Source organism: Pipistrellus kuhlii, unplaced genomic scaffold (assembly GCF_014108245.1).
Source record: "Pipistrellus kuhlii isolate mPipKuh1 unplaced genomic scaffold, mPipKuh1.p scaffold_m20_p_8, whole genome shotgun sequence".
Taxonomy (NCBI): Eukaryota; Metazoa; Chordata; class Mammalia; order Chiroptera; family Vespertilionidae; genus Pipistrellus; species Pipistrellus kuhlii.
This window is the reverse complement of record NW_023425584.1, coordinates 65,273,167-65,291,070: the sequence shown is the minus strand read 5'-3', so window position 1 is coordinate 65,291,070 and position 17,904 is coordinate 65,273,167. Positions and strand designations below refer to the sequence as shown.

The 17,904-nt window shown below is 35.4% G+C and overlaps 1 protein-coding gene across 1 annotated transcript in view; it reads left to right on the top strand.

The window, feature by feature from the left end:
* GLRA3 (glycine receptor alpha 3) overlaps window positions 1-11,217 on the top strand; it is a 136,986-nt gene extending 125,769 nt beyond the window's left edge. Inside the window, exon 9 of the mRNA XM_036424940.2 lies at window positions 8,194-11,217. Within this exon, the coding sequence (XP_036280833.1) occupies window positions 8,194-8,466 (273 nt within the window). The 3' untranslated portion in view covers window positions 8,467-11,217. The remainder of the gene's footprint in view (window positions 1-8,193) is intronic.
* The last annotated feature ends 6,687 nt before the right edge of the window (window positions 11,218-17,904 follow it).

Sequence of the window (17,904 nt, the reverse complement as noted above, 5' to 3'; positions counted from 1 at the left end):
TCAGTACAACACCATAGCTCTGATTATAGGCTTACAGACACAAACATACTTACAAGACAGAAATAATCTTTCATCTTGTATGTCATTGACTTAACTTTTTTAGAAGGATAAAAAGGCAAGAGAAATAGCAGATAATGTAGCTTCATTTAACTGGGCGCCTTGCAGCTAAGCTACTCAGCACATAGGTTGTTTTTTTTTTTATTTCCCCTCACCTGCACAGGGCATGAAAGGCTTCTAGTTTAAAGGAATAGATTCATGAGCAGCAATGATACCTACAGCTAAAAAATGCAAATACAATTGTGGACTGATGTTGTATCACAAATCGGTGAGCTGGACAAGATGCCTTAATGAGCCAATTAGGAATCATCTTTACTGCACGCAGGTTCAGAGAAGATTACCTCTGTCAAATTCTGAACAAACATAATTAGGAGTATTTCCTTTTTTATATCCTTCTGGTTCTTTGTGTAAGTTATTTTTGGAGACAACTTGTAACCTTGAGTACATCTCATATCTAGCAAACACCTGTCATATCTATACAGACAACTTGTAACCTTGAGTATCATATCACATCTATACAGACACCTGGCATCAATATCAGCATATCAGTTAGATGGCTAGCTTGCAAGGTCAGACAATTAAGTTTATCTCTTCTATTATTCAAGCTAAAAAACAAAGTTATTTTATAGACTAGAAAAAGAACAGAATTTCAAAATAGCAGAGAATTCTAAAACAGCAGTTTCAAACAGCAGCTTTCCCTCAGGAGGGATCATTACCATCTTAACCATAGTCATTATATCAGTAACACTCCACCCCATACCCTCTCCTCACCAGAAACCAGGCACCTTTCTAAAGGCGTTCCTACCTCAACTCACTCATATTCACTCTCATACACACTCATCTAGTGCACTAGCCAGCCATCATGTCAGTCTCATCCTGTCTTTAGTAATGCATGTTTTAATTGCTCATTTTAATTTCTGTGTAAACCATTGCTCTGTCAGCAGATGAGACGCCCTTCCTATGTTGTGTTCTTGGGCCATTTTATGCACTGGTCATGTTTAAATGTGTTTCTTTGTCCAATGGGATCTATTGTGGGGGCCCAAAATGATATAAAATGTTTTGTTCCAAGCCATTAATAGTATTGTCAGCTGTGGCTTTTGTTACAGTGTAAGCAAATCCCAAGATGGACTAGCTGTCTATTTCTGCCAAAATCCATTACATCCACCTGGAGCCATGGGCAAAGACCCTAAGTATTCCATCTGCCGGCTGTGTGTGAGTGCTTATCATTGGGAGCTTGCACCCAAAACAATTTTCAGGCATTTTTTCCTTTTGTTAATATTCAAGACAAGCTCTCACCACATTGATGCTTTCATTGTGCAACAGAGGAATATGCCACAGTTCTGCACATTGCTGCATGGCCTGGATACCACCATGGCTACATCCATGGCCAGTCCAAGATATCTGTATGGGCACTCTTGTCTTCTTTGGAGCTAGCAACATGGGAGGCATTAAATGACCTAATTTAATTCCACCCTGGAATTTTTATTAGGAAATATAGCTTGCACCCTGGGCATCTTTGAATATCCAGATATTGCTCTGAGAGCAAGAACCAATTCTTCCCATACTGCCACACATTCTGTTCTCGACTCAGCCCATTGTGTGGACTTTGCTTGCTCTCTTCAACTACAGTCATTCATTCCACTGCATGTATGGTTTGAGTCCTGACCTTCCATTTAGGAGTTTCCATTGGTAAATCAGGTGGCCTGTTTTGCCTCAGTGGAAAGAGAATCATGATGTTTAGACCACTTTGGTAGCTCAACCAGAGATTCCATCACTGGTTTATTGTCAGCTAGGTACCTTTTCATGAACATAAAGTATTTTGCCCGAGGTACTCCCCTTAACTTGTTTATGAATATAGCACTTTCATTTTATCAGGGATTTTAAATTAGAATGCCTTTTTTTTTTTTTGCTGTAAAATTTTAAAAATGTATCTTTATTGTTGAAAGTATTACAGATGTCCCCTTTGTTTTTCCTCATTGACCTCCTCCATCCTGCACCTGGCCCCCCCCTCCCCCCGCCCCAGGCCTTCACCACACTATTGTCTGTGTCTAGGGCCTATGCATATGTGCATATAAATTCTTTGGTTAATCTCTCTCCACCCACCCATCCACCTTCACCTTCCCTCTGAGATTCATTAGTCTGTTCCATGCCTTTTTGGCATCACTCTAACATGGTAGAAACTTTAGGCTTACATATAGTCTGATGCCCTTCAGATTCCTTCAGTTTGGGGGAATTGATCCTTCTAGAACAAAAGAGAATGCCAGTAGCCACCATTCCAATACATTACTATACCTGCTCACAGCATCAGAGAGTTTTCTAGTCTACAATCCTAGCAGCTATCTTAGGGAGCCTCTATTGAGCTTTCTCCAAACCCTCCAGCCACATGTACTTTAGTAGCAGATACCTCTGCAATGGATAAATTTTAAGGCCTCTGAAAGTCAGCTTGGGTTATGGCCTGCCTCAAATCTCTTGTTCTCCTTTCAATTTCCATCTGTCTTCTAGTCACTTTATATAGCGTGGCCAGCATAAATCCAAAATCTGTCTGCCAGATTTCAGGTTGTATAACCTGAAAGCTGTTTTGCTCAAGTGGGATCCAGAAGAAACAGCAGTTTGCCCTTCACTGTTTGTGACTTGTCTCTAGTACAATAGTTTGTCAAAGTTAAGGTTAGTCACCTTTACCTAGTCACATGTGCCACAGCAGTTTCCAAAACCTCTCTTGACTTTCTCCTTGGAGAGGGAAACTATCGTTTCTCATTAACCAACTTACTTTTGACAGTGACCCCAATCAAACTGTTTCCAACCAGGTTGTGGCAATGTGCTGGAGAATTCTGGTTTCCTTTGAGGGGTGACAGTTAGGTTATATAGTTTGGGTCTACCCACAAGAAGACACACTGTGTTTGACTTTTCTTAGATTGAGCTGAAGAGGAACACGTTAGTCAAGTCTGTCAAAGCCTACCAGCCTCCCTTGTTCTTCTGAAACTCTTGAGTTTCTAGGGAACCCACGTAGTCAGCCTTCAGGGCTCATTTAGTTTTACATAGGGTAGACACGAATGCTCTAGAGAAAATTAATGCTGCCACCACCATTCCCTTACTCAAAGCTGAAAGCTTCCTTTATTTGCCTGGAATCTTGTACTGTTTAATAGCTACTACAGAGGAAGGTTCAGGCAATTCTAAGGGCTCTGGTTTTAATATATCCAACTACATCTGGGCTAAGGAACAATTGCCCAAAATTAGGCTCAAGCCAGATTTGGCAAGATCATTCCTTCACATGTCACGTCCTTTCTGATTATACATTTAGCCAAAGACAATGCCACCTACTGGATATATCTTAGTCCCTTATTTTCCTATTTGCAGTTTCTCCTATGACCATGATACCTGTTACCACCGCATCACTGTGCCTCCTTCTCGGCCCCACCAGGTTCTCATTTGGTCTTTGTATAGCCTTCTCATTCCCCAGCAGCATTACTGTACATGTGACTGGCACCCAAAGATATGTTCACCACTCCTGGATATCCAACTTTTACTGTAGGGTAGCCTGGAAACCCCATTCAGAATTAGGCAGGGAGATCCTGGCCTTCAAGTCAATGTTCTTTGTTTCAGCTGACCTAACGGATGGAGTAAATTCAGCAAGTCATATAAGTGCCTTTTGTTTCCATTCCCCACTGGCATCATTGGATTTTTTTTTTGAGATGAAAGCAGCAGATTTAACAGGGATTCTTAAGGGAAGCAGCTGCCGGAACTGGAACAGATTTCCTTCCTCCCAGCGGGCAATAATGTGCTAGGAAATCTGTCTTAGGAATTCTGTCAATTTTCTTCTGTGTCTTAAAAGCCACCCAAAGAGAGCTAATAGATTCACCTCTGGCCATGACCTTTCTTCTGAAGAGCCCAGGTTTTTTTTTTTTTTTCTTGTTTTTTTTTCTTCCATCAGTAAAATCTAGCGTGGCAGCTGCAAAAGCAAATGTACCCATGAATTATATATTCCCTGCTGCCTTCCCAAAAAGAAAGCCATCTGGGGAACTGGTGCTTGAGGGACTCTCCTAATCACAGTGTCTACCAGAGAGGAGGCCAGAGGATAAGGTTTGGTAGGCTCATTTTTTAAATTATCGAATTGCAACTCCCCTAACGGGCTGTTCTATTTCACAGCAGTGAGAGAACCAGGCAACAGTCTTCCTCAGTATAGATTCCCACCACTCAGGGCTCCACCCACTCAAAAAAGGGTCATTGATTATACACCTGCCAATAATTCCTGAATGGCAACGCTTCAGCGAATTAGGAGCTAGCATTCACACTAAACATTGCTTTTGTGCCTCAGTATGCAAAAAAAAAGTAAAAAAAAAAAAATCAGCTTCTAGGTCAATCAACTTCATGATCCTGAAAAACATGGAGACCCAGCTCCTTTATATTGGAACTAGAGGCCCAATGCACAAATTCATGTATAGCAGGGGCGGTCCCTCAGCCTGATCTGTGCCGTCTTGCAATCTGGGACCCTTCGAGTGATGTCCAACTGCAGGTTTAAGCCTAATCCTTAGGCCTAAACCTGCAGTCTGACATCCCCCGAGGAATATAGCAGTGCACCAAATGGCAGGCGGCCAAGGAGGAACCTGAGCTGGGGCCTGGTGCCATGCCACTCCCACTTATCCCAGCCTGCTGCGCCTGCTGCTGCTCATAGTGCTGCTGCAGAGTTGAGAAAGGCTCCTGCTGCAGAGCTGCACTAGCCAACTGTGAGTCCAACTTCTGGCTGAGTGGTGCTCCCCCTGTGGGAGCACACTCATCACCAGGGGACAGCTCATGTGCTGAGCATCTGCCCTCTGGTGGTCAGTGGGCATCATAGCGACTGATCAGCTGGTCATTTTGTTATTCTGGTCATTTGGTCATAATGGTCGCTTAAGCTTTTATATATATAGACTGCTTTAATCAATATGGAAGCTACCAGCCACATGTGGCACTATAGAATGCTAGAAATATGAAGTCTGAGTTGAGGCACGTTAAAATATCCACTGACATCAAGGACTCAGTAAGAAATAAAGAATGTAAAAGATCTCTTTAATTTTTACTTTCAGTAAATGTTTAAAGAATATTTAGGTCATACAGAGTTAAAGAAAATGTCTTACTAAAAGTAATTGTGCCTGCTTCTTTTAACTTACTAAACTGTAGTAAATATAAATTTAAAATTTAAAATTACACGTAGGGCTTCTATCTGTGGTTTACATTATGTCAGACTGGGCTGCATGATAGTTACTAGTTTCCAGTGCCACTGGGGTAACGGAGAAGTGACATCAGGTTAAGTGCACTGTTCTTTTAAGTCCCACCACCTCTGTTTTTGTTTTGAGTGCAGGCCCTGAAGCTGCTTGCTTTCCTTGCTTTTGTTTCTCTTCCCCACCCCTGAGTGGTTTCAAAGATAATCAATTAATAGGAGACAAGGAATTAATTGTATCTTGAGCCACTCTCCTTTCTGTCCTCTCACCCTTGTTCCTTCCTGTTTAATTTTACTAATCACCCACCTACAAACTCAACAAGATATGAAATAGTAAGATTTATCCCATTATTTTCTAAAGAGTTTCCGCTACTCAAATCCAGGGTGGATCAGTATCACATTCTCATTCAGAATTTCCTTCCAACCTTTGGCATCTTCAATGATCTGAGAGCGAGGTCAGCTTCTGTCTCCACTGCCGAAATTTGGAGGTCGCATGGTCAAGCCGGCCCTTCAGGCACCGTAGAATTTAACTTAATGTTCATTCAGTCCTACAGGGGCATGGGAGGCAGGCCTCCCATCAGACACAGCATCTTCCTCAAAGTGGGATGCCTGGCAGACACTCAAGAGCATGGCTCTTTAGCCCCTCACCCACACAACATGTAGATACAGCTGCCAGACAACAGCCAAGGCATGTGGCTGTGGTCACCTTGACCAAGAGAAGCCACAGCCTTTATTTCCCACCAAGCCTATATACTGTCTGGTCACATAGCCACTGGTCACACATGGCCTCCCCAGAGCAGGTGCCTCCTTCAATGCAGATGAAGCAAAATCCACATTCCCCCTTTAGCTGAACTCTATTGTTCTCAAGGAAGTGATGCTGGAAGAACCAGAAGTCCCTCTCAGCAGTCCTGAGACAGCCCAGGGAGGTCTGGCATTAACCCTTTACTCACAGTCAGTTATCTGAAAAGATACGGTTGAGAAAATTACAGTTGTTCACTAAATATGGTCAATCTTAAGTGACTATTTCTGTTTTGTGGGACGGGGGTCTCCAAAGTTTTGAAAATATGGTTGGAACAGATGATTAGAAAGGTACAATAGTAATTGAAGCAGGTGGTTACAATGTACAAACTTCCAGTTATAAGTTAAAAAAGCATTAGGCATGTAACATACAACAAGATGACTATAGCTAATACTGGTGTATGATATATAAGAAAGTGGTTAAGAGAGTAGATCCTAAGAGTTTTCTTCATAAGAATATATATTTTTAATTTTATCTATAAGATAATGGATGTTAAGTAAACCTATTATAGTCATTTCACAATAAATGTAAGTCAAACCATCAGTTTGTACACCTTAAACTTAATCAGAGATATACATTAACCATTTCTCAATGAAACTAGAAAAAAGGGAGAGTCAATAGATACTGCTTTGCTAACCACAGCTATTAAATCCTAAAATATTAGCATTTTTGTAATAAAAAATTCAAAACAAACAATAATATAGCCTTAACATCTCGATGGAAGCAAAACAAATTGCCAGCACAAATGAACATTCTTATGAAGACGACTAAAAATCAACTTCCATTTTTTGCAAGATTACAGTAGTAATTAAATGGGATTTGGATCATCAGCTTTTATGTCATACCGGTTTCCTCAAAATTTAATTCCTTGTATATCTTCCGTTGAGATATTTTCCAGTAATTATATGTTTCTGCTTTCAGATGAAATTGCCTTACTTTATAATTCACCAGAAACTTATTTTATAATTATTACATCAACTTTGATCATCTCATTTTTAGAATCTATTTTAATTTTTATTTATTACTCTTATATTTCATAATATACAATTCATTGGCTTTCTACTTTCAAAACACAAAATATTTTTCAAGAGTTTGAGTACTTAGTTACTTTCACCTCTTGTTTTACTATAAAAATTACTTCTATAAGAGGCAAGCTATAATAAATTTGTAAAATGTCATCTTTTAAACTTTCAATCTTAGTGCAAAAAAATCAATTAATTGTCAGCCATATACTGTTACAATTTTAATAAATTTGTCAAATTAAATCACTCATTAATGAATTTTATTATAAATTAATAAGTACCATATTTTCCTATCATGAACAGTGTTTATTTATTATAGTTTTATTAATAATTTTTTCTTTAAGTTTATATTTTTCTTCAATGTATATGCATAGGGAATTCTCTTCAATTTATAACATTTAAAAGAAAGTAATAATTTTTAGAACATAATTCATAATATTCTTTAACATGAAATAAACTTTTGACAAATTTCATTAATAATTTCAACTAAATCAATGCTCTTGAAAAGTAATTATATATAAGCCAGATTATGGGACTATTTTATAGTCTGCCAAATGGGTTAGTATAAAACATATGAGTAGCATTAAGGATAACAAAAATCAACCAGAGTTATTGAGCTAAACTGTATTTTGAAACAAAGTAACATAAAAGTGTGGGAAATAAGCATTAAAATATTTGCCTCCATGAAAAATGAAATTTCAGTCAATGATCCTGGCACGTATTTTTTCCTCTGACATCATATTTAACCATTTAGATACATAATGTAAAAAATATTTAGTCTGTGAATATATATGACATAATACCCAATAGATTTTTTTTTCTTGCTCCATTTATTTAGATATTCTAGACATATATAGACAATACCAGAATTGTTACTTTTCCATTAAAACATAATTTGAGAGTCTTATATTCTTTAATGGGCACATCTATGTGTCTATGTGATGCACGTTCAATCAATAAAACTTGAGAGGGGAATAAAGCAACTCATACTTACAGATTTGTCTTTTCATTTTAATGATGTTAACATTTATCATGCTAAAGCTTAAGTTAAGGCTCCGAATTGCTGTTAATTATGCTCTATTTCATGACTAAAGTGTTTTCTTATGTTTTTCTTATGTCAGGATGATGAGGTCAGGGAAAGTCGATTCAGCTTCTCAGCCTATGGCATGGGACCGTGTCTGCAAGCAAAGGACAGCGTGACCCCCAAGGCCCCAAACCGTCCTGCCCAGGTAATGCCAGAAAGCCCCGATGAAATGAGGAAGATCTTTGTCGACCGGGCCAAGAAGATTGACACCATCTCCCGAGCCTGCTTCCCATTAGCCTTTTTGATTTTTAATATTTTCTACTGGGTTATCTATAAAATTCTTAGGCATGAGGATATCCATCAGCAATGAGATTAAGTCTCTGGGGTCATGCAAGTGCAACCAGTCAATTCAAAAGGAAGTGTCATCACCATAGGGTGTGTGTGTGTGTGTGTGTGTGTGTGTGTGTGTGTGTGTGGTGTATAATGATGACCATTGTATTAAAATGCATAGAGGAAGGTATTATAATTTGCTGTGCAAACTTATAAGGCAAATTATGATTCTTTTAATGGATACAAAATATATATTTATGTATTATAGACATTCTATTTCATATTGATTTATTTGTTCTTTCATAGTAAATCACATAAGTGGAAGTATCACTGCCAATGTGTTTGTATATTATATAATGTCAAATAATAGCACATGTGAAAACTACTTGGGATTCCTTTATTTTTAACTTAATAATAATCTTATAAAGTAAAATTTGCACAATGAACTTTATACCAAGAGAAAAGGGAAATGATGAAGGTAAATTAGAAGCTTGAGGCTTTAAAATATTTTCTTATACTGTAGTTAGAGATGGAAAAATAATAAGTTGATTCAATGGAAAACTTGTTTAGTAGTAATAGAAAATTATACATACAAATACTACCAGACCAACTTATGTAATAACAAAAAAATTCAAATTAGATGATTAAAATAAAGAACTTCTATTATTTAGATAATAGCTTTACTTGTTTAGAATATTACATTTTGCTCTTTGGAAATTTAAAACGAATGGCACAAGAGATCACATTTTATAAATATCTACTTTTTTTTAACTTCATATGTCTTTGAATAAATGTGAAAATACTGAAAACAGCATTTTGTGTTTAAATAAGTGTTTTAGCTATGTATCTATGTGTTTTTAATTATTGACAAACACTAAAAAACTCAAGCCCTTGTTTTGTTAGACTTTTAATAGCTCCTTATTTGTCTGCATGTAATTATGTTTAAGGTTTTGATATAATTGAATACAGTTCATTAAGATTTTTAAATTTTAACTCAGAATGAGACTTTAAAATTCAATGGTATTATAGTATTTACATTTTGATAAAAATAAATTTAATGAATATAAAATTGGATTTATGAGAGATTTTTAATAATAAATGTTTTCCCATCAAAGTTATATGATTTCAAACTCTTAGCTCAAAATTTGAGAAAGGAAGGTTTTAACTCTAAATTATAAAAATAAATTATTTCTATAAAGTGAGGATTGACAGTTTATATAATTGTGAATCAGTGATTTTAATATATAAGTCATTCACTAGATGTGAATAATTTTGAATAAAATTTTTACTTCAAATTTATCAACAACCCCATGGAATTATTTCAACTACAATGGGGCATTAACTTATTTTGTGCAGTGTAATTAAGTACAACTATGTAACAGAGTTCTTGGTTAAAACGAACCAGATTCTGTTTATTTTTCAGTTTTGCTCTTTTTGCATTATTTTTATCATTAATGTATTTTTAAAGAGCCCTGGAATGCTTCTTAGATATGCATGATTATTGATCAGATTCACTAAATGGAAACTCAGTGTGCCAAATTACTAACAGAGGAAGGTTTAAACATTAAGAAAACGATGAACTCAGAATTCCGAGAGAGAAATAAGCCAGTTTTGAACAAGGTGGCAATCTTTTCTGACCTTTAACCATTTCAAACTAAAAGTAAGAACTGCCATTTAAAGCTAAAAATTTCTCAATGTTTTTGAACTCTGGTCTATCCACTTCTAACTTTTAAAAATAACTTTTAAAAACTAATGTATGTTCAACAATTTTTTTGTAACTAAAAGGACAAATTCCCCTTGTTTATAAAAATTTAAAACAATATTAGAAAAAAAATCATCATCTTTGCCACTAAATATAAATGCCACAACTGAAGGAAGTTAGTACTATGTGCTTTAGTTATTTTTGAGGACTGTGCACTTAAAAGTTAAACATATGCAGCTGACAAGGTGGCCGAGTGGTTAAGGCGATAGACTGCTAAAAGTTAAACATATATACTTCCTCATTTGGTGTAGATGAAATAAAAGCACAGAAATATTTTCCTGTACTAAAGGTAGGTAAGAGCAAGATACGTTGTTTGTATTCTCTGAGGATAAGCTAGGTAGCTTAAAGTAATGATAAACTACATGGTCTTAATATGTCTCTGAAATACTTGAATGCATTTTTCTATACTTTACATGTCTTATTTCAAAAGTTCTCCATCATTGCTTAAGTTAAGTGAATTCTGTCAGAAGCAAACAGAGATATAATGAATTTTATGACCCAAAAAGAAATTCATGCGCATTACTTATGTTTATATTTGAGAATATTAAAAATGTCTTTTCTAAACTTAATATAAAAATACTAGCCATGAGACAAATTGTCAGCAGGGGTCTTGGGGTGATAGGGATCTATTTAGAAAGTATTATCCTTTGCTTAGGTATGTAAACTTATCATTGTCTTATCACACTAGGAAAATATTATGACAGCCTTCACTCATGTGGCCACAGTGACAAGGCTGTATCCAAAACTTTTAAAAGAATGTGCCCCTTCTCATGAACATGTATAGATCTTTTCAAACTAGAAAAGCACATTATAATTAGCATCCTGAGGTAGTAGGTGCCTGAACAATTCTTGTGTCAAACCCTAATATTTCAAATTGAGCCAATGAGAAAACTATTAATATTCTGAAAATAAAATGTGTGCATATACACTAATTACCCACACATAAGTTGCAGTTCTAATATGGATATTCTGAAATATTTTTATCTTTTCTTAAATATATTTTTATTTGTTTCAGAGAGGAAGGGAGAGGGAGAGAGAGAGAGACAGAAACATCAATGATGAGAGAGAATCATTGATTGGCTGCCTCCTGCACGCCCCCTACTGGGGATCACCTGCAACACATGCATGTGCCCTGACTGGGAATCAAACTTGGGATCCTGAGTCCACAGGCCATTGCTCTATCCACTGAGCCAAACCTGATAAGGCAGCCAGAGTCTTTAAACCTTCTTCAACATTTCTGGATGTTTCTCCATAACAATTACTCACCTGGAGAGCCCATCCACCTCCTAGCTCCTGTATTTAAGGAATTATTATGACTGTTCTATTATCAATTTTTAGTCCTGTTCTGTGAATATATTTTAATAATCTTTACCTGAATTTTGAATTATAATTCTTGAATTATAAATTTTGCTTTAAAATCTAAATAGCCCTAAAATATTAACACATATATTTGGGTTTATGAATTTATAAGATCTTATAGAAAATAATGGAAATTTTAGAAAAATAAAGTGAAAAAATAAGTCAACATATTTCACAGAAGAAAGCAGGTTGTTAACTACTCTACCACTCTGTGCAATATAAGTAGTTATGATTTTAAGAGAAAAATAGGGTTTTGGTGCCATTATCTTTTTTAAAATATACTTTTCTTTTTTGAATTTAATAGACCTCAAACTGCTAGTCACTTTGGAGAACTGAGTATTATATTGATAGCTCACTTTTTCTTTCATCTATAAAGTACACAGTGTACATTCCATGAAGTAGATTCAAGGGAATATGGGATTGACCCATATTAAAAATAGAAAATACTCTCAATATTGCAAGTAAGAAATTGGCAACATTTAAATTTGCAGGTATGCCCCCTAACAACTGAGAAAGAAACAGAATGAAAGCATTCTGGAGTCCTAGACCAATCAACCATTAACCACCTTGAAGGTCATATCTCCCACTCCAAAATAGATTCTACATAATTTGCAATATCCTATGTAATAAATAGGTAATATGCAAATTGACCTTCGTGTCCTTGCACAAGATAGCCACCCCCCATGTGGTCAAAGATGGCCACCATAAGAAGGCTGGCAGAGGAGGGCAGTTGGGGATTACCGGGCCAGCAGGAGAGCAGTTAGGCATTGATCAGGCTGGCAGGGGAGTGGTTAAGGGGTTATCAGGTTGGCAGGCAGGCAAGCGATCAGGAGGCAGCAGTCCCAGATTGTGAGAGGAATGTCCAACTGCCAGTTTAGGCCCAGTCCCCCTGGGATCGGGCCTAAACCAGCAATCAGACATCCCCCAAAAGGTCCCAGATTGGAGAGGGTACAGGCTGCGCTGAGGGGTAGGCCCTCCCCCCCACAGTGCACAAATTTCATGCACTGGGCCTCTAGTAGATAATAGAGCAAACACTTTCAAAATTTATCAGCATATATCACCTATATTTCTCATCTAGTTGATGGCGAACTAGTAAAGAAAAGAAGCTTTTCCAAATATATGACATAAACATATACACAACCTGTCAGTATTTATTGATGTTGACAAGGCAAAGACTACAGAATAACTTGATTAAAGCACATTAAGAGAATAAGTATTATTTCTGTCCATAAGACAGTTTTATTTTAACAGTGTATTCAAGGCAAATATAATCAATGGAAATATAATCTATTGAAATATATTAGTCAGATATAGACTTACAAACTCAGAATTTTTGCATCTTTATCATTGCAAGTTTTTATTTGGAATTGTACCCACCTATTAAGTACAGTTTCCGGTAGCCACATCTTGCTTGTTAATTTGGGTATTCAGTTATTGAACTAGATTATTTTACTGCCTGTATTTGACTTCTAGACTGAGTTACATGCTTTCAGAGAGGTATTGAAACTTTTAGCACCATTAGCTCTGACAGACTATAAACTTAACTTGCATTGCCAGTTGCTGACTTCATGTGCATTTCAGGTAAGAATTTATTTGCAAAATCGGCACAATTCTTTTTGAGTGACAAATTTTGATATCCCTTAAAAATGTACCCAAAATTGTCTGTTCTGCTCAAGAAATATTAAAGGAGTTTCTAGTGCAGTTTTTCTAACTATTTTGACAAGATCACTTTCTGTAACTAAGCCTGTCTGAATAATGAGCAATGGAAAGTTGCGGCCATAAAAATTAGAATTCTAGCTAAGCCTGAAATTTGGAATATACGGTCAGCCACATGTGTTCTCCACAATTCCTTCATTAGTCCTTATTGCCTTCTCTCTCTGGGGCCACAGTTCCATTCATAAGCACTGCAGAAATTATCACATCGATTTCAATGATCACAGTGTAATAGAACCTTTAATTAAACATGTCATTCTCTCCAGTTTCCATGTCATATTTTAGACCTTGAAGTTTATCAGCTCATCCTTTGACATTGTAAAGAGATGTTAAAAATGATAAGAAGACTTACAGCTTGTAGCTATAAGACAGTTTGGTGGTGTTTAATACAATATTTTAGAAAATAAAGTGTTTATAGATAAACACACAGGCTCCTTCTCGGTTGAGTGCAAATGGAATACGCATAATGCCAGCTGCACTTTTATTCTTCCTCGGCATATGCATATGTTGATTTCTACTTTCTCGTCCATGTACTACAAAAAGTGGTAAAATAAAGCACTCCCATTTTATTCTCACTGTTTCATAAACTCTTCATGAATAAATAATCAGCATGCAGGAAGAATTGTAGTAATTTAATTAAATTTAAACGTGTATCCCAGCCCCCATTCCTCTCCAAAAACACACTGATACTAACAAGTAAACTTCCAAAGGGAGACAGCTGCTGTTGTCAATACTTAAAAAGTGGAGGTATGCACATTCTTCATGACAAAGATGCTTGCAGCCCAGGCATAAAATATAACTTTCTAGGATTTGAAAATAAGTGGGCCAGGAAATTATTCTGGAGAAGCTTCTCCCAGGAATCATGCCGAAAGAAAGAAATCCTGAACTAATAGCTGGGATTGTCTTACTTTTTCCCTCTGCATTTTCCAGCTTAATCTGCCCTCATCTCTTTCCTTTTTCTTCATACACAACACACACACACACACACACACACACACACATACACACACACTTATTGTTAATGGAATAAATTTTTTCAAATTGAAAATGCAAAATAATTCAATTTTCTGGGCAAAGGTCCATGATTCCATGGTATGTTTTGCAATATAAATAGGAAATGTGAGCAGTGCAATCATTTGATTTGGCCATCTCTTAATTACAAAGCCATATTTTGCCTCAACAACACATGAATAAAGCTCTATGGATCAAATTATTTTCCCAACTATTAACAAAAAAATTCTAAAAATCTACTTGGATTGTCTTTGAAGAATGACTATTTTTTCAAACAGTTCCTCTACAAGACAGCTACTAATAACTAGTAATATTGGATAATTTTGTAGTGTCATAGGCAGTTTTCTCAGTATTTTTTATGGTTACACATAAGCAAAAAAAAGAGGAAAATTTTAAAGGTGGTAGAATATGATTTTTAAAGTGGTGGTTCTGGATTCTGACAACATCAGAATCTCTAATACATTTTTTAAAAATATATACATGCTGTATTCAATGTAGGAGATAATGATTTAATCATTGATTAAACAAATGTTTGTAGAGAATCTTCTACCCATCTGGCTCTGTTCTAAATGTTAAACTCAGTATGTTTGAAATAAGAGATGACATTCTGGACTATCGACAAAGTTCCCCAAGAGAAAATAATTGATGTGAACATATGTAAAATTATTTTCTGGTAAGGCTTGATTTAACTCTAAACATTTTATAATTTTTCCTTCTTCAAATTCATTTTAACTTTTTTCCTATTTATATTCTTACAATTGAAGATAAGTATTTGAGGTATTTCAGTTCAATGCCAGAAATTTTACTATTACATTCCTGGTAAAAATTACCCATATTTTTGTAAATTTCTAAGAGAAATAGGTAGTTTGTTACTCTGACAGCCTGCTTCATTGTGACATAGATCTAAGTGATTTTTAAAAAAGTTTCTCTTTGTCAGGAGATGACTTTTACTTTATAAATTCCAAATAACTCCACTCCCTTAAGATAGCACATCAAATATTTATTCATATCTGCTGCCTATATTTAGGCTCAATGGATACCCATTTCAACTCTTATCTTTAGCTTTATTCTTCTTTAAGCTATTCATAAATGTATATCAAGTGTTAAACAATGATGAGATGTGTTCAGGTGGATAAAATAATGAAATATAAAATCATTTATAAAGTAATGTAAATTGATAAAAATTTCTATGCACATTATTTGCAGTACATAACTTTAAATATATTCTTACAAAAATAGCAATATTTTAAAATTCAGTATTTAAAAATATATTTCAACCCTAGCTGGTTTGACTCAGTGCATAGAACATAGGTCCGAGGACTGAAGGGTCTCAGGTTTGATTCTTGTCCATGGAAGGCTCTATCCCTAGCCCTGGGTGGGGTGTGTGGGAGGCAACCAATCGATGTCTCTCTCTCACATAAATGTTTCTCTCTGTTTTTTCCCCTCCTTTCCAGTCTCTCTTAAAAAAAAAAGGAAAATATCCTCAAGTGAGGATTAAACAAAACAAAAAATATATTTCACAATATGAAGATATAGAAAACCTTACAAAGTAATATTAATTTAAAAAACTATAAACCAAACAATTTACATTTATAGATTAAAATTAATAAAAATGTAATGATTTCACTTGTTTTATTTTAATCGTTGATTTCTCTCCAGGGTAGTTTTGGCAAAGGTGCCTTCAGGCAACTGGATAATCTCACATTATCCAGTTTGGCTTGTTACTGTAAATGCAGAGGTGAGGAACGGTGGGTTAAAGGCCAGGAAAGGGTTTGGATGGATGTAAGATTGTGTTTGAACATGCTTGAATAATTTTGTACTCCTCCACTTTCAGCTCTATGAATTATGCAATGGCTGTTCCTTAAGTTTATATTTTAACTATGATAGATGATGATGCTGCTGGGGGAAAAATAGCGTGAAGTAGCCTGCCATTCTATGAACATTATATAACATTTTGTGGAAAAGAAAATGTGCCATATATTTTTAATGTACTGCCATCTTCATAACGTATACAGTGATTTATTATTCATGAGCCAAGATGTTTAAAAGACTACCAAAAAAAGCATTGCTATTTTATGGTGTTATTTTTCTGTAGATTTAAAACATATCTTCCTGAGTCTGTTGTATGTATGTCTTCCTGACCAGATGATGTTATATTATTTAAGGAAATTATGCTGAAAGTATATTTAAAAATTATGCATGATTTTAACAACTTGTTTCTCCTTTTATAATCTTTAGTCCAATTCTGCAACTAACAAGCTATTTAAACAGTCATTAACTCACATACAATATGTGGCATTTATCATGTAACTGTAGATAATTTGATCAAAAACAATAAAAATTAATGCTTTTCAATAATACAAAATATCTATCTTGTCTCATTTTTTATAAAGAGTATGTTTATCAGAGGATTATGTTGTTTTCTTGGCAAAAGTCATAGTACATTTCTGTCCTGATGGAAACCATTACATCTAGATTGTAAACCAGTATTATATATTGCAGAGAAGGCTTAATATTGTATATACATTGTTATAGGAAAAGAACAATAATGGTCCATTTCTACTGGGATAGAATGAGAGGATGTGTGATACTATCTAGAAAAATTTCTTGGCATTATTGTATTTACACTTTTTGTTTATTTGAAAGCCTTTTCCTTAAAACCTGTTTGTTTTTTTTAAATAAATCACTTTTACTTAACTGGCCCATTGAGACCATTTCAAAATGGAATGTTGGGTTGCTTTTTTTAAAATCTGGAATTCCAGCTTGTTGTTTTCCTCTTCACAGTTAGGTGATAGTATAATAGCAAAGATGAAGGGGAAAAATAATATTTAAAAATTCAAGAAAAATGTTTCAATATGATATATGATAACTTGTCTTTCATTTTTGGAATACCTGTAATTTATGTCTTTTTATATATATTTTTAAAATATATTTTATTGATTTTTCACATAGGGGAAGGGAGAGGAATAGAGAGTTAGAAACATTGATGAGAGAAAAACATCGATCAGCTGCCTCCTGCACACCTCCTACTGGGGACGTGCAACAACCATGGTACATGCCCTTGACTGGAATCGAACCTGGGACCCTTCAGTCCGCAGGCCGATGCTCTATCCACTGAGCCAAACCAGTCAGGGCTCTTTTTATATTTATTGGTTGTATACGGTTCAGGAAAATTCATAAACTGAGGATTCCTTGCTAAGCTAGCATTAGAATTTTCCTTGACAAGCTGGCCCTTCCCTAATTGAGTTGCACTTGAATGATTCGTATCATAACCTTAGCAGAAATTCTAGACTGACATGCTCGCCTAGAATTAGGCCATGAAAATCTCAAGGAGAGCAAACAGGAAGGCTTCGTCCATCTTTAAAAGCAAAGCAGGAAGGAAATAACATCTGTAGTAACCATAAGTCATGGACTTACTTTATGTTAGTACTATTTTTAGGTAATCAATAATCTCTTAACAATACTCAACCTTTTCTAAAATTATGGGGTTTAAATTAGTGTGTTGCACATAGTAAATTAAAATATTTTTTCAATTCAGGTTATTGATTTTTTCCCTTTTTGAATTAAAAAATAATGAAAAAATGCAGATAATACATTCTTATAATTTACTTTGAATCTAGAAAATCTCCATTT